We start from the raw sequence: 17,003 nt of genomic DNA, 5'->3' as shown, positions 1-17,003 counted from the left end.
ACGTCATATATGGACGCTACACTCGGGCAACAGATTCCTGGCAATACGATGATTGATTCAACGAGCTTGAGCGTGGGTAGTGTTGGGAGTATTCCCAATACGGAGACACCGCCCCCTGGCTATATGTCTGAAGATGGTGACCCCATGGATCAAAATGATAATATGAGTGAGTCATTGTTGGTATCACAGAAAAAAAACGAATTATGTTTTTGATTTTGTCTTTGTTCTCAAAATACTTTCTCTGCTTAAACACTTTTTTTTAAATCATTCTTTTATCATATTGAGCTCAGTGTAAGGGGTCAAACATAATATTTTGCATAATTTCCTCCAAATGAGTCAAAGAAGTTTAATTAAAAGAGTTTTCAATTTATTGCTTTTCCTGCCCGTAGGTCTATCGAGAATAACTCCAAGTCCACCACTTGATGCTCAACCCGTACTGTATCATGAACCAGCTTTCTGGTGCTCCATCAGCTACTATGAGCTCAATACGAGGGTCGGAGAGACTTTTCATGCGTCCCAACCGTCAATAACAGTCGATGGATTTACAGATCCATCAAATTCAGAGAGGTTTGTATGCGATAAATTAATTTATTTTCGTTGAATTATTTTGAAAAAAAATCTTTTTTTGTAGATTTTGTCTGGGCTTACTCTCAAATGTTAATCGCAATGAAGTGGTGGAACAAACGAGGAGACACATTGGCAAAGGGGTTCGCCTCTACTACATTGGGGGTGAGGTATTTGCTGAATGCTTAAGTGACTCAAGTATCTTTGTACAGAGCCCAAATTGCAATCAACGATACGGCTGGCATCCGGCGACTGTTTGCAAAATCCCACCAGGTGAAATTAACTTGAAAAGAAAATCTGTAGAAAGAGCTTTTCTCAATTTTTTTCTTCAATTTCAGGTTGCAATTTAAAAATTTTCAACAATCAGGAATTTGCATCCCTTCTCTCGCAGTCAGTGTCACAGGGTTTTGAGGCAGTTTATCAGCTTACACGAATGTGCACAATTAGGATGTCCTTTGTGAAAGGATGGGGTGCTGAATATAGGTGAGTTTCAGAAAAAAATATATATCTATAAAAGCTCTAAAGATTTTCTCTTTATTGTAAAAATTTCATTGAGAAAATCCTTGAAGTTTAAGGAAAAAATACAAATATGGAGTTTAAAATTTTCAGGAGACAAACTGTGACATCAACACCATGTTGGATTGAATTGCATTTGAATGGACCACTCCAGTGGCTCGATCGTGTTCTCACACAAATGGGCTCTCCACGAATGCCATGCAGTTCAATGTCCTAAAGAGGATGTTTGTTCTTTTCTTTTAATTTAACTTCAGGATGATTTTCCTTCCAAATGAAAGAAAAATGGAAAAGAGGAATGCGTGTGAGTAAATACTATATAATATATATATATTAAAAAAAAAACCTTTTACTACCTACTTTTACCACTATTAATCAACCAAATGACGAGATATAATATTGGGTGGGTGTATGAGAAATATAAATTGATAAAAGAAAGAAATATACCATTGAAGAGAAAGCACAATATTGAAAGAAATTTTTTCTATAAAAAAAAAACTTGCAAAAAAGTAACAAAAAAAATGATAAAAAATATATCTTTAAAACAAAATAAAATATCTTAAGTTGTGTATACATTAATAATGTTAAGATATTCAAAGAAAAGTTATAGAGACAGAGATCCTTACAAAAAAAAAGTATATATATCAACGATAGAATATATTTGGGGGAATTTAAAGAATTAAATAAAAATAAGAATAAAAATATGCGGGAAAATAAAAAAACAAAACAAAACATTAACACGATGACGTAGGAGAACAACTCAATTTACCTCTAAACAACAACAACAAAAAATGAAACACAACAAATTGAAAAACGAGATACACAAAAAAGAAATATTGCAAAAAATAAAAATAAATAAATAAATAGAAGAAAAAAGCTTGAGTAAGTTTGCCCAAAAATAAAAGGAACTTGAAAAGATTAAGACAAAAACAAATTATATTCTATATTACATGTAATACTTCATATATATATTATATATATTTAATGAAGAGAATATAGAATTGATTGAAAGTCAGAAGTAGTGTTGCACGTAAAAAAAAAACAAACAGTGTAGCATGTCCCATTTTTATCTGTGTGCTCTGTATGAATGAATTTTAATGTGAGATAAAAAAAACAAGATTTTATGAAATGAAAAAATAAATAAAATCTTGTCACAAAATATTTGTATAAAAGAGTGTAATGAGAAGAGTTTGAAAGATGAATAATTTTCTATTTGAACTAAAATACATTTTACATGATGGATGCCAAGCAAAAGAATAAAATTCTAAAGGCAAAACTCTAAAAAAAACGTGTACCCAATGAAACTCTTACGCGATACCTGTTTAAAAAAAAATGAAAAAGAGCAAAGGTTTGATGAAGAAAAAAAAATCCCTTGAAAATGTCTCCTGAGCGTCTCATACTCTGATGAGACGTTCTTGTATTAACTACTGTTGACCTGCATCGCTACAACAAGACAAAAAAAACCAACACAAAAAGAGAAATTAAGATGAAAAAAAATGTGTATCTGTGTATAAAAGCAAATAATGAGTAAATTAAAAAAAAAGAAAAATATTTTAATAAATCTAAGAAATAAGCCAATAGAATTTTAACGTGAGATTTTTTCATTAAAGAATGTGTGTGTCAACTGCAAAAAAAAGAATATTCTTCTCATTACACTTCCTATCTTACATCCTTATCCTTATAAAATGAAAAAAGAAAACAAACAAAAAAAATACTAATCATTAGAAATATTTGGAGTGGAAAAAAATGAAATATTTTGTGTGTTGAAATTATAACTCTATTATATATTTAGAAAACGCACTGGAATATATAATTAGAAAGAGTCTTTTTTGAAGATGAAGAAAAAATTATGATGAAATGGTAAAAAAAATATCTTATAGAGTTCATTTTGATGTAATTTCATCTATTTTTCACACAAAAGAAAACTTTAAAAGAAGTTTAAACTCTAAAGACGAGCTCAATGTGATTTTTGTCTTGATAAAGATTGAATTATTTTTTAATGACACCATTTACATTAATTTAAGATCAATGGCGCAATAGCTAGAGGAATGTACTAGCATTGAAGAGGTCGCCGGTTCGAATACAGAACCCGGCAATTTTGCTCCACTTCGTTTCGATAAATTTTATTTCAGTTATTTTATTAATCCTGCCGCCAAATTTTAAAAGACGGAATTCCACAAATGGAGGAAGAATTAATAGCAGAAGCTATTACAACTGTTAATAAAAAAAATGTGTCGGAAGAGAAATCTAAGGCAGATACTCCAATCAAATAGCAAGGAAGTCTACAAAAATAAATTACATTAGCGTATAAAATTCAGCTCAGATTCATACGATTAATTCTAGGGTGTGCTGTGTCCAACAAATTTATCAGATTTTTCAGGAATTTATGGGTAAAAGTTCTATTTTTTGCATTAATTTTCGTTAAATTACGGAAGCTTGTTTTTAGCGCTAGAGGGCCGTACTAATAGTGCTGCCATCTATTGATTACTATAAAAGGGAACAAATAAGAGAAAAGTTTCTAGCAAAGATTCAATTGCAAAACTGCATTGATTATTAAATCTCTTTAAACAGCTTAAGATGAAATAGATTTTTTGATTCATTAAAAAGAATTTCAATTAAGTCACATTGAGTTCTGCTCTTGATTGTATTTCAATGATAATGTCTTGTAATATTTGTGTATAAAAAAAAAATAGAGGTAAATAATTGTTTTTAATATCCATTTTTGTCTTTTTAAATTTAATGAAAAAAAAAGTGACAAAAGCCATAAATATTATCTAATATTAAGTTTATATTTCAACAACAAATATTGATTTTTATTAGTGTCTTTTTTCTTTTTAAAAATAATGTTTTTTATACATTTTTTTTTGCTTTAACTATGAGATAAACAAAAATTGAAGATGAATTTTTATTTCATGCAGAAAAAAAAATTACAACACACTGTGAATAAGAAAAGAATTAAAAAAAAACATTGTGGGACGAAAGTAACTGATAAAATTAATGAAAAAAAAAAGATAAGTTAGTGTTTTGGCAAATGATGTGTTTTAATAAAAAAAAGGAGGAAAGTATAAAAAATTATTAAGAAATTGAGGGAAAAAGCTGGTAAAACTGGCTCAAAAAAAATTAAATCAAAATTTTGTTAAAAAGTTTATTATTTTCAAAAATTGGTTATTTTTTTTAAATAAATTCATCTAATTGACTGTGCGAATGTTGGGCAGGTAATAGAGGATAAAATGAAATTCTTAGAGCCGTGTCGAGTGAGGGAGAGTGAAAAGTACAAAAAAAACGGTTTTGCTTTTTATCTAAAAAAAAAGAAAATTAACTAAAACAATTTTTTTGGTAAAAATTTATTTGGAAAGCACAAATATTTTTCAAATTTGATGGAAAAAGAGAAATACAAATTTCTGACGTAGAAATTTCCTATGGAAATTGTTGACAAAATGTTGCTATTTGTATACGAAAAAAAAACGGAAGCTAAGAGGAGTTTAAAAGTGATGTGAATTAGAAGATGTGGGAAGAAAAAAAAAGATGAAAAAGAATTTTAAAGAGAGCAATAAATAATTTTTTTGTAGAAATAAATGAGAGAAATGATTGACAGCAAGAAAAGTGATAAAATAAAAATTGTTTCAAAAAGAATTTGAGATGGCAAAAAATGGTAGCAAAATGCAGTACAAAGTGCTGCAAGAATTCATCTTCAAATTTAATTTTATATTATATTTTTTTCATTATATTTGAAAAAGGATTTTTTTTATTGTGAAAACAAAGAATATATAACTATTAATATAAAAATAAGAAAATGTTGCAAAAATGCCTTTTTTATTTCTTATTTTTTCAAAGACATTCAAGCGTTTCTTTTTTATTTTTTTTGAATTGCATAGAGATTATTAAAAAAAAATGAATAACTTTTAGCCAACAACTTCCTAACAAAATATATAAAAGGTAAACAAGAAAAAGAAAACGTAATGCTGCCACAAAATAGACCAGAAAATTACATTTAAAAGAAAAAAATTTAAAATATTTTTAAAAGAAAAACCTTGCTGAGGAATCTTTACCCCGAAATTAAAAAAAATAAATAAAACATTGTAAAGAAATGATTTTTTACAGAGAATAGTGGAGTAAAAGAATGAGCAATAGAAATGAAATTTTGGTAAAAATGAAAGAAAGAAAAAAGAGGAAACACAATTTTTACCCAGAGAAAGAACATTCAGTTACAGCAAATGTAAAAAAGGAAAAAATTTATTAATTCTGTCATGTATTTTATAAGAATTCATTGCATATTAATAAATAAATCCTTAAAAGTATTTTTCTTTTCTTTATTTTCTTCCTATTGTTGCATATAAACCTTAAAAAAACAGAAAACAAAAAATTCTAGGTCGATTTTGATAAAAATCTTATTCAAGTTTTTAGATTTTTAGTAATCTGTCAAAAAAAAATTAAAGATTTTGACAGTTTAAGTAAAATTTCAAAGTTAAAAGATTTTAACAGGAACAATCTCTAAAACTATCTTAAATTTTTTTCAAGAATTTTGAGAAATAAGAAATAAAGGATTTCGTTTCTTTGCAGCTATGCATGTCTACACCGTTGGTCCGATCGCGATGAAATTTAGAACAGAGGCTCCTTACATTAAGTTGTTTCGAGTGGCTGTATTCATTTCCCCCACAGAGCCCCCCTTTGTAGCGCCCCCATATAATTTTCATCCTTCTTTGGCTACTTTTTGAATTTGGCGCCCTTTTTGGTACATTTTTGTTAAGGAGAAAATGAAATGGATGCATTACACCGCTATCCGTCTCCCTCAAACAATCAGTTTTTCGCAATTTTCTCGTGTTTTCCGCCGAATTTCCCAGAGAAATTACGTTTTTCGTGACCAGGAAAACACTTTTGAATTTTTGGTATCAAAAAATCCAAAAGTCACGAAAATCCATTTCCGGGAAAAAAAGTGCGTGTAAAATCCCCAACCGTCAAAATTTTCAAATTTGTAACCCAACCGTCAAAATATCCGCGGGCCCCAAATTCCGCACGGAGGAGCTTCCTGGGGGCCCCGGAGCACCTGGAAGTGCTTCAAGAGCCCCAAAAATATGGCTTATGCCCGAAAATTTCGGAGGAAACAAGGAAAAACGCATTTTTGGAAAAACAAAAAAAAAGTTCGTTAAAGTTCAAATTTTTCCGACCTCAAACATTTCACGCACACACAAATAACAAAATGCCAGAGTGAGAGAAAAGTAGATTGCCAATTATGCATCTCGCTCGGAGCGCTCACACTGCTCAAGAGAAAAACAATATGAGAGGATTGGAAACTCTCTCATTTTGTGAATTGACATTTCTCTCAGCTTTTATTACGTGGCCCCACAATTATCCTCATTGTTTCATTCATTTTTCATTTTTTTCTTACGGACGAAAATTGAGAGTAATATGGGACAGCTCAATAGTTTTGGATTTTATAAATTTCGTAGTGAAGACGTGCGAGAAGTTTCTTTCTAATTTTCTTCATATTTCTAATCTCAATTCCTGCAATCTTAGGTAAGAATTCCCTCCTAAAGGTACCAAAGGATTCATAACTGGAAAAATATTTTGCTTTCGTCACAATTTTCAATGGAAAAATTAAAGAAATCTGTGAGTGGAAAAAATCGATGACGCAAATGACATTTTCATTGTCGCTAAATTGATTAAAAAACATTCTAATAAGCTGGAGAATTTCTAGAAAGGTTCTTATGGCATTTGGTGTGTAAAAGAAGCTCAATATTGCATCATAAAAAAAGTCCGGAAGGGGTGAGCTTTCGTAAGAATTCCTCAATTTTATCGCCTTGGCCTAGTTTTTTTGTTGTTTCGTGATGGAATAAAATTTTCCCATCCGTACGCTCCTCATTTTCATCGTGCGGACAACTGACCTGGGAAGGGGCCTTCCCGCGGAAGCTGACGCACCTCGTGATATTAGAATCAAAACTGTAATCTCTCGAGAGCGGGAGAAAAAAAATTAATGACGTGGGGCCTGTTTGTTTTGCCGTGGCGAAGAAAAAGGTGAAGGAATCGTATGATTTGCTACTCCAAGGTTGTCGCATTTTTTCCTCCATACTCACTACCCGTTTAGAAGATTGTGGGCAGGCAAAAGCTCTCACAGAGAATCGGGGATCTAGATTTCCGGGGATTTTCACCTGAAAAAAAAACGCCAAAAAAATATATAATTTAGTCAAATTGTCTAATATTCTTCTAATCAACGTTCTTTATGGCTCAACATGATCGAATATTTATGAATTAAGTAGCGGTTTTTGAGCTAAAAAAATATCATTTTGGAGCTATGAGTATTTTGCAAAAATCAAGCGTCCTTGACACTTGCAAACACCTGCTGATTTTTCAAAAACTTCTTCACAAAATATTTTCTAATAATCAATGAAGTTATGGGGTGATAAAGCGCTAAGTTATGACGACAGTTGATATTCTAATAAAATAGAATTATTTACACTACTTCAGATTTCAAAATGTTTTAAAAATCCTTTAAAATGTTTTTTGCGTGCTCAAAAATCGAGAATTTTTAAGGTCAAAGGAGGCTATTCAGAAAATAATTTTGTCCTTTTAAATGTTTCAAGACATTCACAATAATGTTTCATCTATGCATTTTGTCGCTATGAAACATAAACGCGAATGTTTTGAAACATCGTGCTCCCAAACATTCTGAATGAAAATATACCTCGAAAAAATATCGTGATAAAAAGATTGAATGTTTCATCGTTTCTGTATTACGTGGACGTCAAAGAGTTTTAATTTGCTTAACCCTTTTGCGTGCATTGGGTCATACACTTGATTCAAACGTGAAACTTTTTTTCTCGAAATATAAATACGTTTATGGGCATGAAATAAATTGTAAAAATTCATTAATTTAGCAAATAAAATATTTTGTTATAAAATAGTGCAAAATAATCCTTCAATGTCCTTCAAGTACTTCAAATGTTTCAAAACATTCGCCTTAATGTTTCGTAGTGACAAATGCATCGAAGAAACATTAATACGAATATTTTTAAAACATTTAAAGGGACAAAACGAGTAATAATAATCTTTGCAGGCTTTTTAATGTGGTTGCAGTGGAAATTAAAGATTGTTTTTTTTATTGATTTCTTGTTCTTTTTTTTGTATTACAATATTCCTGAATAACCTTAACCTTTTCGAGTCCACATGAAACTTAGAAACATTGAAACATCAGTTTTTTATCGCAATATTTACTCTGTAAATGGTTTAAGAGAACATTTTAGAAGTGAGACATGTTCTTTAGCCTCTTTTCAAAGACTTAACAGTTTTAAAAAAAAAATGATTTTCAAGTTAAATCAGTTAATGACCTTATATTGAGCATAAGAGGTATTTGAAATACCCACTTCCTCTATACAGGAATACTAACTAAATCGTGTAACGAGACCGGAAAACTAGAAAGTTTGATTTATTCGATTTAGATTTATTCTTCTTCTAACTATATACCTAAACTGATATTTCTTTTTGATTTTCCTTCCTTCAATTGAGGCAAGACTCTTTCACAGCTCACGCATTCTTCTTCCATAAACAATCGAGTACACAAAGCTTTGAAATTGGAGCAAGAATTTGAAATTTAAATCCACTGAGAGCACATCCAGCAAAATTCCCTCATTTATAGGTTTTTTTTCTTGCGCTAATACTTCTACATTACTTAATAATTTGATTAGGTTTGAGACTTTTTTTATGGGTTACTTTTCGCCAATTCATCGTTGGGTGGCAATCTCTCGTGGGTCACAACAATCGCTCTTCTAATCCCTCATTGTGTGCTTTGACGCGAAGCTATTTGATAAGGAAGTTTGTTGGTTTGGTGTTGCAGAGATCCCTAAAAAAAAAAAGAAAACAATGGCATCTACTTCAGCACGACCTGAACCATCAGCCCCACCGGCAGAGGAGGAACCATCAGCATCGACGTCTCAGCCAAAGGATGCCGGCACATCGGGCGGAAGTGAGGAGGAGGAGAGGAATGCCGCTGGTGCATTTGAGTGCAACATCTGCTTGGATACTGCAAAGGATGCCGTTGTGAGTATGTGTGGGCATCTCTTCTGCTGGCCGTGTCTGCATCAGTGGCTCGAGACGCGGCCAACGCGTCAGCTGTGTCCCGTGTGCAAGGCAGCCATTAGCCAGGAGAAGGTGATCCCACTGTATGGGCGAAGCAGTGAGCAGAAGGATCCACGCACGAAAGTTCCACCACGACCCGCCGGCCAGAGGACGGAACCGGAACAGGCGCCCGGATTCCAAGGATTTGGCTTTGGTGATGGTGGTTTTCACATGTCCTTCGGCATTGGGGCCTTCCCCTTTGGCTTCTTCACATCCTCCTTCAACTTTGGTGATCCCAGGCCAAGTGCAGGTGAAGATTTTCATCTAAATTCTTCTTCTTTAAATGTGGTGCTTTGTACTAAATGGATTTCCTTCTTTGTGCAGCTCCACGGGGAACAATGCAGTTCGAGGAGGAACAATTTTTATCAAAAGTATTCCTCTGGGTGGCAATTTTGTTCCTTGGGTGGCTTCTCTTTGCGTAGCATCATCACGACGTGCCCGAGGATGAGGGAGGTAAGTAAGACGGAACATGATGATGGGGTTTAATCACATGATAGCCTCAAAAGAAGAATCCTCAATGGGAATTAGCCACCGTCGTCGGAATGAAGCAGGTGACGAAAAATTATGAGAGAGAAAATCAAGTAAAAATTAAACTTATCACACCCCCGTTTTCCTCCCCCAACTAGTGTGGAAAAACCTAAAAAAATTAAATAAAATGCGGACGATTTATCAAGTAAAAAAAGGGAGAAAAGAATTACATTTAACTAGTCACATGAGAAACAAATAATTTAGTTTTTATCTTGTGCTAAAAATCTCTCACAGAGCAAGAAATTGTTTTTTTTAAAGAAAAATTAGAGAAATCGTACGTGAAGGAATATTTTTTAATTTATGATTTTATTATCTTATTATTATACTTTCAATTTATGTGCTAGCAGAGAGATAGTGAAGGTAATTGTTGATTAAAGAAATAGAAATAAAAATTGAAGAAAAAAATATTATCAATATGGGCCAGAAGAATTATTAGGAGAGATTGCAAAGCACAATAATTTTTTTTTTGAGAGTGGTCTGCATTCCAAGAAATTGAGAAATTCTTTCAACATCTTCCGGAGTTTTTATTTTCGGGTTATTTTTTGTTGTTTCTTACCCTTTGCGGCTTTTTAGAGTGATGAAAATAAAAGAGTTATCAATACACAGACTCTGTGGCAAAATAAGTCGTTTTTTTTTTAATATGTATAGAGATGAGAAAGATGAATGAGAGAAAACTATCAAATATGTACATTTTTTTTAAATTTACAAATTACAATATTTTATTTTATTTGAAAACTTACTGTATAGTTATTATTGAAAATAAATTAACATTTATAAGGGTAAATGCAGAGTTTTTTATCTGAAGTGGTTTTTAAATATTTTTCAGTACAAAATTAATCAATTTTGTCGCAATTTTTCTTTTTTTTTTTAATTTCAGCATTTTATTCTCATTTTACTTTTATTTTGGAAACAGAAACAGAGGCTTTGGCTCGGGCTTTGATAGATTTAAAACTTAAAATAAATCGAGTAGGCTAAAAAGGACAATGAAGAACAAAATTTGAAGTGACGCTACGGACGCTACGTAAAGAGGGTTAGTCATTCTAGTATGAATCAGTCCCTAAGGAGGTAACCAAATTTTGTTTTTAAATTATCGTAGGGCATTACTAAAGACTCAAGAAAATCGTGGTAATTTCCCGGAAAAGCGCTGGGAAATATACGAATTTTCACATTTTATGTCAAATCGGGTGAAAACTTCTTTGATTTTTTTCTTAATTTCTAGTTATTCTAGAAAATTCTTTTCTGTGTCATATGAAAGCTATTTAATGGCCTAACAATATATATTTAAACCATTTTCCTACGGTGGAAAACTCACGAGATTTTCCGGCATTGAACTATTCTTTCGCTTCCCATTTCTCCAATATTGAACGTGACCAATTTTAAAATATCTCATTTTGTAGCATTTTTAATTATCTTTCATTTGGTATAGCACTTGCAGGGAAAATCCGCTGGGAAAACTCGCTACGGAATGATTTTCCAAAGTTAAGCACGTTTTCGCGTTGGAGAAAAAGAGATAGGCAATTTTTTCTCTTTGATGTTTCCAGAATGTTCTAAGAATTCCCCTAGAAAAAAATTGGCCATCTCTTTTCCTCCAACGTGAAAACGTGCTTAACTTTGGAAAATAATCTCATAGCGAGTTTTCCCAGCGGATTTTCCCTGCAAGTGTTATACCAAATGAAAGATAATTAAAAATGCTACAAAATGAGATATTTTAAAATTGGTCACGTTCAATATTGGAGAAATGGGAAGCAAAAGAAAAGTTCAATGCCGGAAAATCTCGCGAGTTTTCCACCGTGGAAAAATGGTTTAAATATACATTGTTAGGCCTTTAAATAGCTTTCATATGACACAGAAAAGAATTTTCTAGAATAACTAGAAATTAAGAAAAAAATCAAAGAAGTTTGCACCCGATTTGACATAAAATGTGAAAATTCGTATATTTCCCAGCGCTTTTCCGGGAAATGACCACGCTGTTCTTGAGTCTTTGACAATGCCCTATGATAATTAAAAAATTAAATTTGGTTACCTCTTTGGGGACTGATTCATACTAGAATGACTAACCCTCTTTGCAGAAAAATATCAGAAAAAGAAAAGATTTAACCTGCTGGCCGCCAAGACCTTGGAGCTTCCTTAGAGCGCCAAGGTGGGGTCGTTGAACGACCCCAAGAAGGAAGTCGATTTTCTCATAAACTATAAAACCGGGAACTGTCGGGTCACTACCTTTAGACTCCTTATATAGTCCTCTTGCCCCTTGCATCACAAATTCGCCACCCGGAAACACGCAGAAGAAGATATTAGGGAAAAACATTTTTCACTCATTTTTTTCACACTTTCTTCGTGAGAGATTTGCCACGAAGTTGACCGCAACTGCTATTTTTTTTCACTACTTCCCCACATTCCCCTCACTTCCCGCACCGTGATAAATGGCAATATTTCTCGAATATTCTTTATTGTTTTGCACATTTATATGCTTCTAATTATGTTTTATGTTGTTTATGTTACTTATTCGCGATAATTCTGACACTGAGATGGTAAAGTGAGAAAGTAAACACAACCCTTCAACCCCCTTCAACCATATGATTTATGATGTGACTAACTTCATTCTAAGGAATTTTCCGCAGCATGGCCGTTACACCAATTTTTGAATTCCCTTCTTCTACATTTTCCTTAATAACTTTTCTTGTGGTAGATGGATTGAGCTGAAATTTTTACACAACCTCCTCAGATAACCAAAGAACTTATTTCCAAAAGATGGGAATGGTACCTTTTATATTTATTAAGTTATAGCACGAAATATAGGGCTGGGGTCGTTCAACGACCCCGCTTGGCGGCCTAGAGGTTAAGAGAAACAAAAGAATTCAAACGATTGAATCGATTGAATTTGAGAGGTTTGAGAGAATTTTTTAACACAAAAAATTATTTTTTAATGGATTTTTTGGATAATTTTTTCAATGAGCTTTTTGAGGTTAGAAATGTCAAGGACGAATGGAATAAATTTTACCGTTTCACCAATTTTTGAATTCCCACTTCTTACATTTTTGTTTATAACTTTTTTCCTGGTGGTCGGATCGACCTGAAATTTTTACACAATCTTCTCAGATAACCAAGAAACTTATTTCCAAAAGATTGGTTCTAAATCTCTAAGAACTAAGACGCAATTAATCGAAATATAGCTCTGGGGTCGGTCACCTACTCCTCATAGCATACGGAGGGTTAACCCTCTTGGGAAGTCTCGGGGAATCCTTCATGGCCTTCCTGCTCCTTCTGCTGACCCCCAGGGAGGATAATAACTTGCGTTGTGGGTGGCAGGAAGATATCCTGCTGCATGGCAGGTGTAACAATGAGTGATGGGTAGGAAACTTCCGTCACAACGGGATTAACGTGCGTATCGAGATGCCTTCCCAGTTCTTCAGCATCGAGATAGCGTTTATTGCACTGCGGACACTCAATTTGCTTCCCGCATCCATCTCCGTGCTTCTGCAGGTGCTTCTTCAGCCCTGATTTGTGAATGTAGACTTTCTGGCAGAGACGACATTGGTATTCCTCTCTCTTTTCCCGCGGATGCACTCCTCCACGACGACGTGTCTGTGATCCCGGGATGTGCGTCGAGGTGTGCCGAATAAGTTGATATTTCTGCACAAAAATCTTCCCACATTGATCGCATGCGAAGGTCTTCACGCGACTATCGCCGTGCTTCACGAGATGCCTCCGGAGACCCGTTGGGTCGGTGTACGTGAGCCCACAGTGCTTGCAGACGTGCTTCCGTATGCCGAAATGTCGATCAATGTGATTCTTCATGATTGATGAAGAATGGAAGGCCTTTGGGCAGACGGTGCACTTGTACGGGCGCACATCGCTGTGAAAGCGAAGGTGGAGCTTCAAATCGGCCATACGGATGAAAGCCTTGGCGCAGACTTCGCACTGAAAGAGCCTCTCACGAGTTTCCCGCGCACGAGCCACCTCATCCAGTTTATCCCGAATCGGTGGTGCCATTTTGGCACGCTCATGCATCCGGAGGTGCTTGTGGAAGGTACTTGAGTGCCCAAAAGCCTTCCCACATGTTTCACAGTGGAAGTTCTTCTCCTTCGTGTGCGTTATCATGTGAGATCTCAAGCTGGCCAGGCGATTCACCTTAAATCCGCACATTTTGCAACTGAATGGATTCTCGTTGCCGTGCTTCTCAATTGAATGCGCCATGAGTAGCCCGACGCGTGGGAATCCCTTCAGGCAAATCTCACACTTGAACTTCTCCCCCATGTGCGTCCTTTCGATGTGATTCTGCAGTGATTTCAACCTGCACAGTCGCTTCTGGCAGATGCCGCATTCGAATTTGTACTTCTTCTCCGCATGCATTGTCTTGTGCCTCTGTCGATCGTGCAGCGATACCATCATCTCCCCGCACACGTCACACTTCTCCTGCGCATGAACCTTCTCCCGATGGAAGCGCAGTTCGCTGGATTTGTCGAATTGCTTCTCGCAGGATTTGCACGGGAAGGGCTTTTCCTTCTCCGTGTGGTACAGCAAATGCCTATCGAGGAACTTCTGGTGCGAATAGGAGAGTCTGCAGTAGGTACACTTGAAGGGACCACCACGCTTCGAAAGTCCTCCTCCATCCGTCCTGCGAGCTTCTTTGGGTCTCTTTGTACCTGTTTTGGGCTTTACAGCAGTGGGGAGTTTTTCCTCCTTTTTCCTGAAATTCTCTTTCAATTTGTCATCTTCTGAATGATGATTTTCTTCAGGATAAAAATCTGCAAATTCATCAACTTCACCACCATCATCGGCTTCATCAGGCTCCAATTTTATGTCTACTTCCCCGAGGATGTCTCGCTCATCGGAACTGTGGGTAAGTTAGAAGAAAGAAACGTTAGAAAATGTTAAAAAGAAAATATTAGAATTTCTTAATCCTTAGAAATCATACGAAATATTAAAAAAAAATCTTTTTTTTTTAAATTTATTCTTCTCAATAATTATGCCTTGTCTAACAAAATTATCAGTTTCGGGAATAACAAAAGGGCGATAAGAGAATTTTCCTCCCATAATTACTCTTAACCCTTTCATTTAATTTCTTTATCACGCGATATTTATTCTTGGGTGCTTTCAGATAACTTTTCTCATTAAAAAAAAGTTTTATTTTGCCTCATTTACTTAAATTCAACGAATTTCTCTACCTTGGAAAAAAAATTGAATTAACCTCTAGGCCGCCAAGCGGGGTCGTTGAACGACCCCAGCCCTATATTTCGTGCTATAACTTAATAAATATAAAAGATACCATTCCCATCTTTTGGAAATAAGTTCTTTGGTTATCTGAGGAGGTTGTGTAAAAATTTCAGCTCAATCCGTCCACCACAAGAAAAGTTATTAAGGAAAATGTAGAAGAAGGGAATTCAAAAATTTGTGTAACGGCCATGCTGCGGAAAATTTCTTAGAATGAAGTTAGTCACATCATAAATCATATGGTTGAAGGGGGTTGAAGGGTTGTGTTTACTTTTTCACTTTACCATCTCAGTGTCAGAATTATCGCGAATAAGTAACATAAACAACATAAAACATAATTAGAAGCATATAAATGTGCAAAACAATAAAGAATATTCGAGAAATATTGCCATTTATCACGGTGCGGGAAGTGAGGGGAATGTGGGGAAGTAGTGAAAAAAAATAGCAGTTGCGGTCAACTTCGTGGCAAATTTCTCACGAAGAAAGTGTGAAAAATGAATGAAAAATGTTTTTCCCTAATATCTTCTTCTGCGTGTTTCCGGGTGGCGAATTTGTGATGCAAGGGGCAAGAGGACTATATAAGGAGTCTAAAGGTAGTGACCCGACAGTTCCCGGTTTTATAGTTTATGAGAAAATCGACTTCCTTCTTGGGGTCGTTCAACGACCCCACCTTGGCGCTCTAAGGAAGCTCCAAGGTCTTGGCGGCCAGCAGGTTAATTAAAATTCAAGAACCTATAGAACGAGAAAGGGTTAAATTGAGGAATTTTATCTTTAGAAGAGAAAGAAATCTTAATAAAAAGAATTAAAGAATCTCCTAAAAAATAAAATAGTTCCTGTTGATAAATAAAATAGAAACTTATTTCTAGATCATAAAACTTACTTTTCAAAGGAATTTCTCGTATCTTCCTGAAGTGGAATTGATGATAATTCCATTGGATCTTCCCCATTAGCTTGACCATTAGATGTTTTTTGATTGACACAAGATCCCTCGTTTGATGAATGCTTCCGGAGATTGTGCTTTTTGAGCTTCTCTTCCGTTGAGAACTGCTTCTGGCACGTATTGCAATTGAACCATTTGGTTCTCTTCTCACCAGTATGCTTCCGGAAGTGTCTTCTTAGGCGACTTGGTCGTGGGTAGATTTTCTTACAAATTGCACAAATATATTCCTTTTCTCCCTTCTCCGTTGTTCTTGCGCATCTCGTGGAGAAATCCTTCTTTCCCTTCTCATCACAGAGGGAACTACAAAATTGAGGAATTTATTATTTAAAAGGAAAGAAAATCCTGGAAATCTCAATTTTTTTTTGCTAATTTTCTACCTTTCCTGGATGTCTATAAATTCAATCTTTGCTTGTATTTTGACTTCCTCCTTTTCTCTGAGATCTTCAGGGGCCTTCCTCGAATGCTCCTCTTCATCGTTGTCTTCACTCTCTGGTTCACTTTTGATGATCCTGTTCAGCTGATCAAATACAACAGATTCCTTTTCTGTTATGCTCTGGGGATTCTTGGCTAATTCTGCTGGGTTTCTCTTCAATTCCTCCTCCAGAATTTCATTTTCTACCTCATCCTTCACAACTTTGTGAGCTTTTTCAATGTGCTTAGAGAGACTCTTTGTAAATTTGTACTTTTTCCCACAATACTGACAATCCTTCACTGCTCTATCCTTCCTCATTGCACTTGTTCGTTTCTTCTGACTCCAGCACATTTGTCCTGGAAATAAATTGGAGGAAATTAAAGACGAGCCTCATGAGAATAAAAATGTAATTCTCTACCCACAAATTACATCCCAAAGCTGTGGAATTATTAAAGGAAATCCTCTTTGGGTTATTCTTGACACTGCAGGTGTAATTACAGGTATTTTCCGTGAGATAATAGAGCAATTTTTTGTTAAAGAAAAGGACGAGGGACATGTAAGAAGATATTCTTGGTCAAGTTTCTTACCATTTCTTCCTCAATTCATTTTTGTCCACCACCGTTGTTACAATTCCAAATTATTGCTTAAATTCTTTTATTTTTCTAATTCAATTTAATAATTTTCATTTGAACAAAATTTATTACAAGCAGTGCAGGTAAATATGGG

The 17,003-nt window shown here is 34.6% G+C and overlaps 3 protein-coding genes across 5 annotated transcripts in view; 2 read left to right on the top strand and 1 right to left on the bottom strand.

Annotated features, from left to right (window-relative positions):
• LOC129792157 (mothers against decapentaplegic homolog 3) overlaps positions 1-5,375 on the top strand; it is an 11,696-nt gene extending 6,321 nt beyond the window's left edge. The window contains 5 exon segments of the mRNA XM_055830943.1: positions 2-166; positions 390-567; positions 632-837; positions 903-1,047; positions 1,174-5,375. Of these exon segments, the coding sequence (XP_055686918.1) occupies positions 2-166; positions 390-567; positions 632-837; positions 903-1,047; positions 1,174-1,297 (818 nt within the window). The 3' untranslated portion in view covers positions 1,298-5,375.
• Positions 5,376-6,387: 1,012 nt separating this feature from the next.
• Positions 6,388-10,498, top strand: LOC129792134 (E3 ubiquitin-protein ligase RNF185-like). 2 transcript variants are annotated; one of them, XM_055830916.1, is made up of 3 exons: positions 6,388-6,591; positions 8,906-9,436; positions 9,511-10,498. In XM_055830916.1, the coding sequence occupies exons 2-3, from the start codon at positions 8,932-8,934 to the stop codon at positions 9,606-9,608; spliced, it is 603 nt and encodes a 200-aa protein (XP_055686891.1). In that variant the 5' UTR covers positions 6,388-6,591; positions 8,906-8,931; the 3' UTR covers positions 9,609-10,498. The 2 variants fall into 2 exon arrangements, with proteins under 2 accessions (XP_055686891.1, XP_055686890.1); XM_055830915.1 differs by having other exon boundaries at positions 6,474-6,591; positions 8,906-10,498.
• Positions 10,499-12,591: 2,093 nt separating this feature from the next.
• On the bottom strand, positions 12,592-17,000 carry LOC129792094 (zinc finger protein 878-like). 2 transcript variants are annotated; one of them, XM_055830839.1, is made up of 5 exons: positions 16,865-16,968; positions 16,696-16,759; positions 16,243-16,633; positions 15,806-16,165; positions 12,592-14,548 (listed from the first exon to the last, which is right to left on the bottom strand). In XM_055830839.1, the coding sequence occupies exons 3-5, from the start codon at positions 16,626-16,628 to the stop codon at positions 12,925-12,927; spliced, it is 2,370 nt and encodes a 789-aa protein (XP_055686814.1). In that variant the 5' UTR covers positions 16,629-16,633; positions 16,696-16,759; positions 16,865-16,968; the 3' UTR covers positions 12,592-12,924. The 2 variants fall into 2 exon arrangements, with proteins under 2 accessions (XP_055686814.1, XP_055686815.1); XM_055830840.1 differs by lacking the exon at positions 16,696-16,759 and having other exon boundaries at positions 16,865-17,000.
• Positions 17,001-17,003: the final 3 nt, after the last annotated feature.

Source organism: Lutzomyia longipalpis, chromosome 3 (assembly GCF_024334085.1).
Source record: "Lutzomyia longipalpis isolate SR_M1_2022 chromosome 3, ASM2433408v1".
Lineage (NCBI taxonomy): Eukaryota > Metazoa > Arthropoda > Insecta > Diptera > Psychodidae > Lutzomyia > Lutzomyia longipalpis.
Note: the sequence above shows the minus strand (reverse complement) of the source record. Positions and strands in the feature narration are given on the sequence as shown.